The sequence below is a fragment of the Muscardinus avellanarius genome (assembly GCF_963383645.1).
Source record: "Muscardinus avellanarius genome assembly, chromosome: 2".
Classification (NCBI taxonomy): Eukaryota; Metazoa; Chordata; class Mammalia; order Rodentia; family Gliridae; genus Muscardinus; species Muscardinus avellanarius.
The window spans coordinates 87,870,358-87,886,778 of record NC_137787.1 but is presented as its reverse complement, the minus strand read 5'-3'; the positions used below and the strand labels follow the sequence as shown (position 1 = coordinate 87,886,778).

General features: G+C 40.6%; 1 protein-coding gene across 1 annotated transcript; it reads right to left on the bottom strand.

The window, feature by feature from the left end:
• Positions 1-4,404: 4,404 nt before the first annotated feature.
• On the bottom strand, positions 4,405-16,197 carry LOC308258754 (transmembrane protein 87B-like; the record flags this gene model as incomplete). Its single annotated transcript, XM_080689397.1, has 2 exons — positions 4,405-5,907; positions 16,063-16,197. The coding sequence occupies 2 exons, from the start codon at positions 16,195-16,197 to the stop codon at positions 4,405-4,407; spliced, it is 1,638 nt and encodes a 545-aa protein (XP_080545523.1).
• Between the last annotated feature and the right edge of the window lie 224 nt (positions 16,198-16,421).

Genomic DNA, 16,421 nt, shown 5'->3' with positions numbered 1-16,421 from the left:
TAATACTCTTAAGTTCCATCCAGTTTCCTGCAAATAACATAATTTTGTTCTTCTTTATGGCTGAGTAAAATTCCATTGTGTGTATATACCACGTTTTGTGATCCATTCATCTGTTGATAAACAGTTAAGCTGGTTCTATGATTTGGCTATTGAGAATTATGCTTCTATAAACTTTGCATATATCATTAGAATATTTTGACTTTAATTTCTTTGAAAAGATGCCCAGGAGAGGTACACCTTGATCATATTATGGTTCTATTCCCAGTCTTCTGAGATACCTTCACACTAATCTCCATAGCATCTGTACTAGTCTGTACTAGCTTGCAGTCCCACAATAGTGCATAAGACTTCCTATTCCCCACAACCTTGCTAGCATTTATTATTGTATATGTTCTTGATGCTTGCCATTCTAACTGGAATTAGTTGGAATTTCAGTGTTGTTTTGATTTGCATTTCCCAGATGGCATTTTTTTTTTTTTTTTTTTTTTTTTGCGATACTGGGGATGAAACCCAGGGGTATTCTACCTCTGAGCTACACCCTCAGCCCTATTTTATATTCTTTATTTTGAAAAAGATCTCCCTAAGTTGCAGAAGGATTTACTAAGTAGCTGAGGCTATCTATGAACTGAGAACGTCCTCAGCCATAACACCCTGATTGCTAATTATGTTGAACATTTTATCATGTATTTATTGGACATTTGTATTTTTACTTTTGAAAAGTGTCTATTCAGAGTCCAAAGGGAGAGCCTAGAGAATGGAAGATCTTTGCCAGCTACTCCTGTAATAGAGGAAAAATATGTAAAATGTATAAAGAGCTTAAAAACAATGCAGAGAGGCATGGTGGTACATACTTTTAATCCCAGCATACTTGAGAGACTGAGACAGGAAGATAGCAGTTCACAGACAGCTTCAGCTACTTAGTGAGGCCCTTTGCAATTTAGTGAAACCCTGTATCAAAATAAAGAATAAAAAATAAGATTGGGGGTATAACTTGGAGGTAGAATGCCCCTGGGCTCAATCCTAGTTAAAAAAAAAGCCTTAATGCTAAATAAAACAACCCAATTAAAATCCATTTTATAAGCTGGGTGTGGTGGCACACATTTATTTTTTTATTTATTTTTTATTATTTTTTAAATTAATTTATTTTTTAAATTGGTGCATTGTAGTCATATATCAATCACATTGGAGTACAAGACTTGAGAGGATATACAAGCACACATCATCCAATTAGCCCTCCTCCAGCCCCCGTCCCATTCCCTCCCCCTCCCTCCATCCCACACTTCTTTGGTGATTTACTTTGATACATTTGTTTATGTACCTCCTGCATTTTAAAGAGGCTCCGTCCTCCAATATTACATACCCTCTGATTGGTCACATTAGTTGCTTCACTATAGGGCCCTTTCTATAGCTCAACCTCTTCCTGTTGCCCTTTTCCTCCTAGTTATTGCTGATTAAGAGAAACGTCTGATTTATATTTTCTGCGATATTTCTCTGTGCATGCTGCGTTGCAAGTACCAATCCCACTCTTGATGGTCCCAGTAGTGGCCTGGCTACTCAGTGGACTGATCCAGACCTTGCTGGCTCACGCAGCGGCCTTGCCTCATGGGAGGACCCAGTTCTGGTCTCGCTGGCCCCTGAACCGGTCAAACCCCTAAGCTGGCTTTGGTCCCGACCTTGGAGGCCGCAGGAGTGAACTTGCCTCACGCCAGGCTCCGATGCTGGCCATTGGCCCCTGCACCGGTCTAACCCCTTGGCAGGATTCCAATCCCGGCCTCGGAGGCCCCAACACTGGTAATGCCTCACGGCAGGCTCCGATGCCGGCCTCACTGGCCCCAGCAGCGGCCTAACCCCTCGGCAGGCTCCAATCCCGGCCTCAGAGGCCCCAGTACCGGCCTTGCCTCAAGGCAGGCTCCGATGCCGGCCTCGCTGGCCCCAGCAGCGGCCTAACCCCTCGGCAGGCTCCGATCCCGGCCTCGGAGGCCCCAGCACTGGTCATGCCTCAAGGCAGGCTCCGATGCCGGCCTCGCTGGCCCCAGCACCGGCCTAACCCCTCGGCAGGCTCTTATCCTGGCCTCGGAGGCCCCAGTACCGGCCTTGGGTGGCACACATTTATAATCCCAGCATTTGGAAGGCTGAGACAGGAGGATCTGAGTTCAAGGCCAGCCTCAGCTACTTAGTGGAGCCCTCTGCAACTCAGTGAGACCCTGTTTTAAAATAAAGAATAAAAAATAGGGCTGGGGGTGTCACTTGGAGGTAGAATGCCCATGGGTTCCATTCCCAGTACCGCAAAAAATAAATAAAATAAAATAAAAAGGGCAATCAAAAAGATATTTTTGCTGGATATAACATTTTGTGCTGACAATTTTTTTAACACTTTAGGGAAATTTTTATTTTCCTCTGGTGATCATCATTTATAAGAAACAGCTGTTGCTGGTATTATTTTGTTTTTTTCTTAGTTGCTCTTTAAGTTTTTCTTTTGTTTGGCTTTCAGTAGTTTTGCTATAAGCCTAGGTATGGATATTTTTTTATTTTTCATGCTTGGGATTGAAATTCTTGGATCTTGTGTTGACTCTTCATTAACTGTGAGAAAATACCAGCCATTGTATTCAAGTATTTCTTCTGCCCTATATTAACCTTATCATCTTCTAGGATTAAAGGTACAAATTGCAAGAATTTCATTTTATTTCATTTGTTCTTTACTTTTTAATGTTAATTTGGAAATTTTCTAATGATAAATATTCTTATTCACTGACTATTTTATTCAGTCTGGGTTTAGCTCATCAATGTGTGATTTCTGATACATATTTCAATTTTTATTTCTCTTATGAAATTATATTTTCTCACAGGATGTCTTAATTTTATATATATAAAAGTACTCATTAATGTTTCTACCTATCTAGTCCATCTTTGGGTATGCTGCTATTGGCTGTGTCCTTCATTTCATGGGTCATGTGTCTCTGATTCTCTTTTTATAACATTATAGAAGAACCATTTTGTGATAAAATGAACCACAGTAAAGATGAAAGAAATAAAAGTTATGCCTAATAAAGGGCATACCTGTTCTTCTGTCAGGCATTAGTGTTGAGGGCTGAGTCACCTAATCTGTAATTCAACTGTGTCTTGGCTTTGTTAGGTTTTTTTTATACTTTATTAACCAATGGCTACAAGTCTTTTGAAGAATGAACCAAGGTTTTCCATTTGCTAAGACTCCAAAATGAATGCACAACCACAAAATGACAGAAAAGGCCCTACTAAAGAATAAGAAAATGAGCAGGGAGGTTTAGTTGTGCTGTATTTATAGATTATAAAACAAATACAGTAAGATTGACAAAACATGAGAGAAAACTTCAGAAAAACTGAGCACAAATCCAGAAATTTATTTTATTATAATGTTCCATAAAAATGGTTGTAGATGGTGTGTGTTAAAGCAGCCACTCACAGACTTCAGTGTGCATCAGAATCACCCTGGGGGCCTCCTACAACACAGGTCACTCCACTCTCACCATCTCTCATTCCCTAGGACCACAGAATTGCATTTTAATACATTTCCAGGTAACATTAATTCTACTGTTCTTAACATTTTATTTTGTAAAACACTGTGTTTGAGAGAAGGTTTTTTTTTTTTTTTTTTTACAGTTAGGTGTGTTTATTACGGAGTAGAAAAGGCCAAGATTACACGGAAGACACAGCCCTACTTTCCACGAGGCCTGCAGCAGCGGGCGGCCACCGCCAGGAGCGGTGCTTCGGGGACCTGTGGCCAGGTCTCCAGGCCGGCCACACAGCAGCAGCACGTGCATCCGCGGCCCGAGGGGGACCAGGGCAGGGCGAATCTTTGGAAAGCGACTCAGACTCCCTGAGCTCAGAGAAGATCTCCCTCCGTGACTTGATGATATTTACAAACAAGGATGTTGTGCAGACCAAAGGCAAAACGCAACACAGAAACACGTGTTCCCACGTGAAATCACTTGTCTAAAATTGGAAAGAAAACGCCACCGTGTCTAGTAAATCCTAGTAAAGACGGAGGCCTGATACCCTACAGAAGAATCTCGTGATCTCAAAGGTGAGTAGAAGAGCCGGAGTTGTGTTTGCGGGATTGTTTTCTTAGATCTAGGACTGCTGTATTTCCCAGAGGAAAGAGAGAACCCAAGTCCACAGGCCCGCGACGCCGGCTCTGCCGAGGCGCTCCTCTCTGATCACTCCCGGCCCAGGCTGCGGTCACAGCCGGCTGGCGGAGGCGGCATCACCGCACCGCGGAGCCCTCCCGCCGCCCGAGTTCCTCATTTTAATACACGGATTTCCAAGAGAGCGCGGTAAGAGCTCGTTAGGCTACATCAAAGCACAGCACCCTTGCAGCTGTGTGAACGTCCTCTACCGTAAGCTGGGTTTCACCGATGCAGTTTCCAATTACATTATCTTTTCTGAAGAGAACATTTTTTCAGCAATTTCAGATCTGGTCATAATTTCCTCATCTGAGTCCACCAGTACTGGAAGTGCTACGTCTGCGAATGAAGAGGGGATATTCTCCTCCACCCATTTCAAATCTTCATCGAAGTTATCAGAAGTGGCAGGCTTAGCTGCTCCATTGGAAACAGTTTTTGAGGCTCTTAACTTTATTCCTTCAGTTATATTTTCAGAAGTCACCATGAATTCTTCCACTTCGTCATCAGAATCGTCTATTAAGGGCATGAAGGCATATCTGTGATTATTTGCTGATGGTCTCCACAAAAACATGATCACAAGGAGGATAATGGAAAAAAGGAAGCTCCAAAACGCCTCATCCACCCAGCGCTCCATCCAGTCCGACTGGCACTTCGCGATTCTGAACGTCTTGGTTGTCCACACCATGAACACCACGGAAGCCAGCACCGCGAGGACCAGCGTGTTTGTGAAGTGCCTGTACAGGGAAAATTTCACCGTGTTCTTTCTCAGCCTCAGCGTCTTCATAGTTTGTGCCAAACTTATGAAAATGAACCACACAAGGACGGAGTCAATAACTGCTAAGATAATGTCACCCAAGACCACAGCCAGGTGGCCAGCGCCCCCAATGACTCTCATCACGCCTTCCACAGCCGCGAAGATCAGGTACAGCAGCCCCAGGCCGACCACGCGGTGCATGACGGTCCCTAGGCGGGGCTTCACAATGCCGTAGCCCAAGCTCACAATGATCACCAGGAGGCGCGCCATTGTCCTCTTAATCGCCGAAATCAACTCCGCGAATATCAGTAAACCTTGGGTTGACAGCCCGGTGCTGTTGATGTTCTGGTATTCAGTGTAGAACACTGCTTTCTCAAGCATCCCTAGGAAGATAACTGCAGCAATCCAGAACTGGTTTCTTAAGATATCTTTCCAGTAACAGGCAGACCACGTCAGCCAGAAGACGCCGTACAATATGTACACGATGCACATCGCCATGTAGAAAACCATCAGAGGCCAATCGGATGCAGAGATGTACCCGTGCGGCCCCTTCATGGAGATGGACACATTCAGATTCCAGCTGACGTCTGTTTTTTCCGTTTTAATAGAAACAATAAAGATGTGGAACCCATCTTTCTGTGTCCTGGCGACAACACCCATTGATTCTTCTTGGTTTGAAGTGTTTCTGATACTTATTAGTTCTTTATTAGCCAGCGAGGGGAACACCTGTAAGTCGCTGTTACAATCCACGTTCTCATTCTTTGTTGTCCAATAATCGACATTCTTGAAGTAACCACAAAAGTCTTCATCGACACGAAGTTCGTGGTTTTGGGACGTTTCTTCCAGCTCAGAATATTCGTTGTGACAGGTGTGATATTTCAGATGCCACTCCAGGGTGAACTTCACGGGTCCGGGACAACTGAAGGACTTGACAGAAAACTTGATGTCAGTAGAGTTAAACATCGTTTTTCTAAATATCAAAGGTCCTGATTTCTTTCAGTACTTGCTGCTTAATGACAGACGCCGCCACGCCCCGCCCGCTCCCGAGCTGGGACCGAGCCTGGAGCAGCGCTGCCGGCGGAGGGAGCCGGCCCGGCATGGCCCCGCGGGGGCAGAGGCCCGCGGACACAGGGTGGCGCCCGCGGCGGGCTCAGGCCCCGGGACCCGAGAGAAGGTTTAAGATCAATATAAACTAAAAGTATTATTCTAATTTAGGAAGATGAGCGTCAAAACAACAAAAAGTTAAGTCCCTGTTCTTATTAGAACCTATTTTCCAGGTAGTAGTAAGAGATAAGTAATAGCCGGGCGTGGTGGCGCACGCTTGTAATCCCCGCGTTTGGGAGGCGGAGACAGGAGGATCGCGCAGGTTCGAAGCCAGCCGCGCTGGCGTAAGAGACCCTGTTTCAAAAATATAAAATACGTCTGGGAGTGTAGCCCGGAGGTAGAAGGGCTTCCAGGAACCCCAGTACCACCAAAAAAAAAAAAAAGAGAGAGAGAGAGATAAGTAATAGACATATAAACTAACAGAACATAATATTCGATGGCAATAATATCTGCTTATATACATAAAAATTGTTGTGTACAGAGAGTTACTGAGATGGACAGAGACAGTAGAGGAACAAGGAATAATTTTTCTGGGGTGACAGAAGAGCTGACATATGAAGGATGAGACGAGGTCAAACATTTGAAGACTGCAGGAAACAACTGTCTAAGCAGGAAAAAAAAAACAGCAAGAAATTGAGATGGGAAAAAACTTGATGTATTCAAGGAAGGAAAATACAAGTAGAAGCAAGAATAAATGGTTTTATTTATATATGCATTCATTTATTTGTTATTTATTTTTGTTAGTGGGGATTGAACCCAAAGGTACTCTATATCTGAGCTATATCTCTAGGCCATTATTATTATTATTATTATTATTATTATTATTATTGTCTTATTTTGTTTTGTTTTGTTATTTGTGGTATTGGGGATAGAACCCAGAAGCATTGCACCTTCGAGCTACACCCCCAGCCCTATTTTTTAGTCCTTTTATTTTTGAAACAGGGTCTCAATGAGTTTCGAAGGGTCTCACAAAGTAGCTGAGGCTGTAGCTGAGACTATGAACCTCAATCCCATGGTCTCCGCCTCAGGAATGTTGGGATAACAAGCATGTGCCACCACGCCCAGCCTTATTATTACTATTGAAACAGGATCTCACTAACTTGATAAGGATCTTGCTAAATTGTTGAGGCTAACCTCAAATCTGTAAACCTCCTATCTCAGTCTTCCAAGTACAGAGATTATAGGTATGTACCACCACACCTGCTAGGAAAGTGGTTTTAAAAAATAACCAGATCAATCCCAGTACTTCGGAGGCTGAGACAGGAGGATCTAGGTTCAATGACAGCCTCAGCTACTTAGTGAGGCCTTTTGCAACATAATGAGACCTTGTTTCAAAATAAAGAATAAAAAACAGAGCTGGGGATATAGCTCAGAGGTATAAAAAAAAAAAAAACAGATAGGAAGAATACCATGTACAACTTGTAGATCATGAGCATGTACTCACTCTATAGGTAATGAGAACCAGAACTTCCAAAACTTACCTGGCTTACTGCCCTCTTTTAAGAAAAGAAAAGAAAAGAAAAGAAAAGAAAAGAAAAGAAAAGAAAAGAAAAGAAAAAACTCAGTGCCCCACTGGAAATCCCTGTTCTTTAGGCAGATCACCAGAAAGATACAATGACAAATTTGTGTTATTTTATGTGCTGAAATTTCATTCCAGTCCACCCCCAGGGGCAGTTTCATTCACTTTGGGAGACAAGGGTCTAACTACAATAGGTTCTATTTGAATTTTTAGAAAGATGACTTTAAATGTTTAAAAAAATGATTGTGGAGAGATGGGGAAAAATAGGAAGAAATGAGATAGGGATAAAAGAAGAATATTTTAGGATTCTAGGTAAGCCATTTTTATGTATTTATCTATCTATAGATGACATATTGATTATGTAGAAAAGTTAAAATACTAGTCTAAGAATCTTAAAAGTACATCCAAATCAGTTTTCTATGCTACTCTTGGGCCTAGTAAATAATATATCCTACGTTGTATTCCCAAATGGTTTTGATGAGTAGCCAGCTGATTCTTTCCACTATTGTTTCCAGTCTGGGATATATAAGTATATATGTATATATATGTATGTGTATATATATATATATATATATATATATATATATATCCTATAATGAACTACATGAAACTACCATAGACTTATACATAGAAAATTTAATAATAAAAGTAGAATTTAAAGTTGATTAATTTGATGATTATATAAGAGAAGCTGAAGATGAATGTCTCACCAGTGAGAAGAACAGTATATTTTTACTGCATGAAAATATAGTGGCCATTGGCAATCTACATGCATTTATTTAAATTTAAGTTAATATTAAATTTAATTAAAATTTTAATTTCTCAACCACACTGGCCACATTTTAGATGCCTAATAACCACATGTGGCTATTGTCCACCACACTGGACAATGTGGACATAAAACACTGGGATTGTCATGGAAGGTAGAGAGCAGTGGTTTGGGTTACAGCATTGATGGAGGACAGAATCTAAGGGACAAATCTGAACTAGAAGAGAAGTAAAAAGTAGGATTAGCAGAGCGCAGTGAGAGGTGAGACAGTGAGAGGCAGTACTTCATAACATGTGGATTTTATTCCAGAAACTTAAAAAAATCTGTAGAAGAATACATGCAACTCAAGGGCACTGTGAAATCAGTACTTGCTGTATTACACAATTCACCACAATATTTTTTTCAATATAGGAAAATACCATAACTGATAAGATAAATATTATGATAGCAAGTTTTTTTCTCCCTCCTCTCCTTTTCTGTGGGTAATTACCAATGTCTGTAATTGACAACAGTTGATCAAATCAAAATAGGAAAACTAATAATGAGCCAGATTCTCCCACCACATTCCACCCGTTGAAGTCAGCAAAAGCTCTGTGCACACAGGGAGACACATGGCGAGCTAATCTGGCCCAGTGTTTACCCAGCACTTTCAATCTGAGAATCTGAAAATGTTGAGCAAATACTTACTTGTACAGGCCATCCCAGGAGAGAGAACCATCATTCATACCTCTGACTCAAGTGGGTTTAAAAGTCTGAGCTAAAGACTTAATGCTACCTAAACTGTTAGTCTTTAAAAAGTGTGTTTCCTTCTTTTCATACATGCATGTGTTAGAATTCACACACTGTCTGAACCTTCTGTTCTTAATTAGAGTATTCTGCATGGCTTCACTCAGCTTAGCCTTCCACATACCGTTGGCTTTTCAACTACCTTATCTAACTTTAAGAAGAAAGGTAATCCCTCTTACTCATTTTGACCCAAATTAAATGACTTTGCTCACCTAAAAATATATTCATATGTCTTTCATCATTGATTCCTAATGTAAGATTTACTGGAATTTTGCAGATGAACAGTGTACAAATGTGTTAATTGAATCTTGTACACAATTAGCCACAAGTGGATTATCCAATTGGTAGGTCATCCAGACATCCTGGCCCTCTTCTCTTCCCCTTAACTGCTAATTTGTGGACGTCTGTCCCTGTCATTCTGCAGCTGGCCCTTGTGTCATTAATAGCAAAGCAGACTGGGGAGGGAAGAAAAGGGAATGCTATTTGGCCTCAGTCACTTGGTTAATTAGAGAAAGAGATGATGATGCTGCCAATTTGTCCACTAGTCCAACAAAAAAATGGATTCAGGTCCCAAAATATATAAGGGGAGCATCAAGATAAATGTGTAGATAGTTTCTACCCTACAGGAATAGAAAAAGATAAGATTTTGCCCAGTTGCCACAGGTGGTAAAGAAATCTAATTCTGCACACAGACACTGGAAAGACCTTTCCAGTTCTTTTGTTCATAGTTGTTCATTCCTCCCTTGCCTCTGTGAGTTTTACATCCCCACGTTCTCAGGGGTGACCAAGTGCCAGGCAGCTTCTCCCATTCAGAAGCACGGGGCCCACCTACAGTAGCCTGGAGTGGAAGCCCTGAGGATATGAGGAAAGCTCAAAGTTTTAAACCTTTGGGCTTTTAAATAACTTTAAATATGTATTTTCCTGGAAAGAACCTAAGAAAGCAAGATTCAACATGAATACTCTTATGTCTTTCTTCATGCTAAAACTCAGTTCTAATCATAGACGGGTTTTGAAGATGTTTCCTGTGAGTGGCAGAAATTCAGTGCGGCAAAATTTTCATCAAAGGATTACGGGCACCTGAGGTCTAGACTTGGGTTTTGTTTTGGTTTTTTTTTTTGTCATTAGTTATATCTCTGATCTCAGTTTCCTCATCTGGAGGAGGAGCACATGAGTGTGTCTATATCACAGGGTTGATATGTAGATGGAATACTTTTTACTTTTTTTGTAGTAGTCCTAGGAATTGAACCCAGGGACAGTCTACCTCTGAGCCACATTGCTAGCACTATTTTGAAACAGGATCACACTAAGTGGCTTAGGCTGTTCTTGAACTTGCAATCCTCTTGCCTTGGGATTACAGGTGTGCACCACCACACCCGGCTGAGTGCCTGGTTTGGGTTTACTACACAAACGGTATTTACTATTACTAACTAACCATGGCAAATAACTTAGTCGAATTGGTCCACAGATTCATTCACATTGTTGAAGAGGAGTGAAGTGTGGTCATGGGATTTTAAGTTTTCTTGAAATCTCTGCAAAGGCCACCTTGGAGGAGGGAAAGAGGAACAGTGAAGGGCCAGAATGAGAGCTGGGCACCACCACCGCTGCTTCCTTCAACTTAAACCACAGTAGCTCTGCTTTTATATATTTTATTTATCTGGAGCTAATTTTCTTTAATTCAGGTTTAAGTCTTGGGGAATAATTGTGCAGATTTAAAAATAAATAAATAAAAGAAGTTTGAAAACACTGAACCAGAAATTTCCAAGGTCTTTTTGTGTTTTAACACCATTTAATTTTCAAATGCATACTAATTTCTCTCTTGAGGTGCCAGATGTTATTGATAAAAAGTTACTATGTTTAACTTAAAAGATAAAATCATGCCTTCTCTTCTCAAAACACAGTCAAAAAAAGAGGTTTTTCCAATCATCTAATTAAGCCATTTTATAGGAATTTCAAAGATTTTATTTGGCTTACTTCCTCTCCTTTTTTTTTCTTTCTTCTTTTTTTCTTTTTTTTTTTTCTCCTAAAGGCTTGGATATTAACGCCTTTCTAGTTTATCAAAGATCTAGTTTCTTTTTTTGTGTGTGTGTGTGCTAGGGATTGAACCTAGGAGCATTTTATATCTGAACTATATCTCTAGCCCTATTTTATTTTTATTTTGAAACAGAGTTTTACTAAGTTGCCAAGGATCTTGCTAAATTGCTGAGGCTTGGCCTCCATCCTGGGATCTCCTTTTTCCGCCTCCCAACTACTGAAGTCACAGGCTTCTGGCACAGGTTGGTTTTTTTTTTTTCTAATTTTCAAACAAAAATAACATAATATGAAAAAAAATGGGTGAACTGGAGATGAAGACAGGATCCTAGTACTACCAAAACAAAGTGAAGGAAGGAAGGTAAAAAAGAAAAGGAAGATGTTTCACATAAAAATGAGAATTATTCCACTGTGAAAGACCAACTATATAAATTATGTAGATCATGAGGAAAATATTTTTCCTCCTTATAGATTTAAATTGCACTGTCTTGGAGAATTAGTATATGCCTGGGAAAGCTGTGCTTTGTATCTGTGTCAATATTGACTTGCTATACAATGAAGAGAAGAAGGAAAGTTTATAATTCATGACCTGACATGAATGAATTTTGCTAAATCTACCACCAGGAAGGAGGAGGAAGTCCTAGGGACTCTCTGGGAACAGTTTAGGGTTTCCAGAAAATAAAATGTGAATGTATGGAGTGAGATCCTCCAATTCTCTGATGCTCTTCCATCAGGAACTGAGGCCTGTGCTGCCTTCTCTTGTCTCTGGGAAACCCCAGGACTTACTTAACCAATAGATTTTGGTGTAAGTGATACTGCAACTGTCCCTGAGATGAGGTCTTTTTCTTTTTTCTTTCCTTTTTTTCTTTTTTCTTTTCTTTTTTTCATCAGGTCTGGGGATAGAACCCAGGGGCATTCAACCTTCAAGCTACACCCCGTGTCCTATTTTTTATTCTTTCTTTTGAAACAGGGTCTCACTGAGTTGCGGAGGGCCTAAGTAGCTGAGGCCGTCCGTGAACTGCTATCTTCCAGTCTCAGCCTCCTGAATGCTGGGATTACAAGCGTGCGCCACCACACCTGGCTTGAATGAGGTCTTAAAAGTGAGTAGCTAATACTCCCTGTCCCTTGGAACACCAGCTTTGGGGGAAGAAGATGCATGCTATGAAGAAACCTAAACAAGCAACATGAACAGTTCCTGGGAAGTTATATGTATGTGGACAGAGGGAAGATAGAGCACAGAGGAGCCAGATGTGAGAAGGAGAAGCTGTCTTGGAGTGAATCCTCCACCCTCAAACAATGCTACGTAGGTCAGAGATGAACCTCCCAGGTGACTCCGTCCTAAATTCCTGACCTGCAAAATTGTGAACAAAAGAAATAATAATAAAACAGTTATTTTACACCACTAGGCTTTGGAATAGTTTGTTAGACAATTACAGTTGACTAAATAGCATAAATTAGAAGGTGGGAATTTTCAAAAAGGTATGTCTGTGAAGAGAGGAAAGAGGCTAGAAACTGAGTCCGACCTGTGAGAAATTCATGTATTGCTTACCTTTCTTTCGTATTATGGGGGAAATGATATTTAATGCATATTTTCAATTTCCTAAGTATAAATAGTGTTAGTTATCCCAACCCTTAGTAATCCCCAGTGAGCTAACCACATGCAGCATGGAGGGGTACTGTAGAAGATAAAGGACATGTCAATGTGGAGGAAAGGCGCCAGCCCCACATTTGCTCCTTTGCTGAAGTCAGTTCTTAGAATCTAGATTTTCAGAGAGGGCACAGTCCCCAGATGTTTTGGGTGGTGATCATTGCCCATTCTAGACAGAGTCGGTGTAGCACAAAAAGAGCTCACAATGCTGGTGAAGAGCACCCTCGTGGACAAATTAGTTGTGCATGTAAAGTACCTCTTCCTTTTCAGATGAACCAAAGACAAGTGGCCCGTGATGAGAGAATAAAAAGCTCGCTGCCCAAAGGGTCCACAGTAGTGCTACTCATTCTTATCCCTACTACCGGTCCAGTACTGGATAGGCTTTAGGACTTCTCACTGAAAATATCCTTCCAGATTTTAGTTTTTGCAAGTTTACCTTCAGGCATTAGTTCAAGTGAGAGAAATGACTGACAGACACTTCTGTGTATCTACCATTCCTTAATTCCTATCTCAGACAGGTAAGTTTTTCTTAGCATGTTAATTTCGTCCCGGGAATCTTTTTACCTTCTGAATGAGTTAGCTGAAGAAGCTCTTCAGAACTCATCCAAATAGATTTCTGGTAGTCATTCCTCCCACTTTTTTTTTTTAAGATTTAAAAAAGTTTATTAAAAAGAAATACAGAAGACAGTTACAGCCTCATGTTACATGAGGGGGTACTTCGAATGAATCACCTTCTGCCACTTTTTTGATAAGTATTTATACTAATTTTCAGTAATATGTCAGGCAACTGTTAATCAAACTTGGCCATAAAGGCTTAATTCTCAACTGTAGTGTAGGATCCTCCCTCTCACGCATGTCGTATTTTTTCCATTGAGAAAAAAAATTTTTGGATAACAGATAATTGAGTATCCCTGAACATTTTTTTTACTAATTCCCCCTAATCACATATACAGCTATGAACAATTAACAGAAAACACTTTAAGACTGAACCAATAGCACAGTTTGTGAAAGAGCTGAAGTAGATGGAGTTGGGGATTTGACTCTGAAGTCAGGGTTTTGTTTGATTCTAGGCACTGACGATTGGAAACCATGTAGCTTTAGATAAGTTAAACATTCTTATCTATATTGAACCTTGACATCCAGTTGTAAAATGAGAATAACCGTAACATGGAAATGTAAGTAAGTAATTATAACATTTCCCAACAGCAGCACTATTATCAACAGCATGCCTGATCAACAGCATTATTATAGTAAGTGTAATAGTAATTTTGTTATACCAGCTTCTACTATATGCCAGGTACTCTACTAGGCCTTTTTATGCATTACAATACTGACCATCCTAATTGGCATCCTGCAAGAGAAGTATTATTTGTTACCTACTGAGGGTTATTCTTTGCCCAAGAGCGCAGAGCCAGTATTTAGGACAGATTTTCTTGACATTAGAACCATATTCATTTTAAGCCAGGTGTGGTGGCGCACACTTTTAATTCCCGCGCTTGGGAGGCAGAGACAGGAGGATTGCGCAGGTCCGAAGCCAGCCGTGCTGGCTTAGGAGACCCTGTGTCCAAATAAAAAAATATATAAAAAAAACAGGTCTGGGAGTGTAGCCTGGATGTAGAAGGGCTTCCAGGAACCCCAGTACCACCAAAAAAAAAAAGAACCATATTTATTTTAATATTCTTTATTCCTTTTATATATAAATGTTGTTTTAGTTGGTATTGGTATTTGCCTTTTGGATCGGTAAAACCTGACAGCAGTATCTGAATCTTTCTTCTCAGCATGTACGTCACCTAGAAGTAAATAGCTTCACCCAAAAGGGGGGGGGGCATTCCCATAATATCTTCTGGGTATATTAAGAAATGAATGATCAAAAAGCAGGTGGTCTCTGCTCTGCTCTGAACTCTATGCTACATAAATAATATGACAACATCAGCACCTTGAAATATGAAAAGGACACCCTCAACATAAACAGATTTATTCAAGTGACCAAAGACACACTTTTTAAAACATAGTATCGCTGACATTCATTGTCAACCAGAGCCAATTTCATTATTCAAAAGGGAGAGAATTTTTTTTTCATATCCTGCTGCCTTAGAAACAAAATTGATTTAATACATTTTGAAATTTTTAAGCTATCTCAATATCTCAGGTTAGAAAAAAAAATAAAACGTTGGTATTTGAAACGAAAGTTAGAAATAATGTCTGTGTTCCTGCAAAGTGTCAAGGCTGTGATTTTTTCAATAGTTTTGCATTCCTCTAACTAAAATGCTATCTACATCTCACTACTGGTGAATGTAAAGATTGTGAAACAAAATTGGGCACAATCCATCAAACTCACACCCTATGCCAACTTTACTCACTCTGTGGAGCAAAGGAACTAGGAAAAAACTTAACGGGAAAAAGCTTAAATCAGGACTGACTGTTCCTGATGGATATCTCCTAGGGGAACTAGCTCACTCCCCTTTAAGTTCCTATGCAGCACTGGGCATTTGTATTCATCTTCTCTCTCCAGCAGACAAAGCAATGGTTAATAGGTTAGCTGCTGTGCATAGGCAAAAATGAGGTACTTCCTCCAATCATCCCTAGACAGATACTGCATTCCCATGGGGGAGCGGGTACAGGGGATTGAACCCAGAGGCTACACTCCCAGTCCTATTAAAAAAAAAAAAAACACAGCCTAAGTTCTGGAACCTTGTAACCCTTCTGTCTCAGCTTCCCAAGTACTGGGATTACAGGCATGAGCCCCCAGTAACCAGCATGTGTTTATATTTTAAAGGAGAGAACATGGGGGAGGACATGTAACCTAAGCAAGGCCATATATATACTCTGATTTGATGGACCTTGATGAGACTTGAACCCAGACTAATGTCAAAGCTACAGCTGCTTCTCCAGAAGGAAACGAGATGGCTTAACAGTTCTGGAGAATTTTCAAACACTGAATTAAAAGTAAAACCTAATGTAGACTGAGGAAAACAGTGTTGTTTAAAGTTCATTTTAGGATAAGATATTTGAAGAAGAGAGGAAAAAGAAGGGAGACGCACTGACCCAGCAGGAGGGAAGGAGGGAGGGAGAGAGTGAGGGAGAGAGGAAGGGGAGAACAGATTATTCATGAAATAAGTCCACTGATTCCTGGCATTCTATAGAAGCTTTTTATGGGGGGGGGTGAGATTTTAAAATGCTTTAAATTAAATGCTTTAAAAATACTTTTCCAAGTATGGGTTTAAGTGTGTTTCTTATTCTATATCTTCTCTGTAATGCATTAGGAGCTCAGACTTCTAAAGTCTAAACCATTACCAGGAACTTGGTTGCCAGCACAGAATGTAGGACAAGCACCAGGAAAGAGGCTGCATCATGGTTTAAGGCAGAGCCCAGCCCGGTCTGTCTCCCGTGGATGCTTCCCACTGGACTGCCCATCAGCTGCCATCTCATCTACCCAGCTTGCCCTTCTCTTTCACATCCTTCTGACACATCATTTTTCACTTGATATTTTGGCGCTTTTCCTAGGTACAAGCTTGATTTATATGTATATTTATCACAGATCATTTTTATCTAAATTCCTTTGTGTGATTTCAAGATACCTCCCCCTTTCCCATCTCAGTTCTAAGAAACTTATCCTAAAATCACCTGCTGGGCAATTAGCCAACATTGCTCAC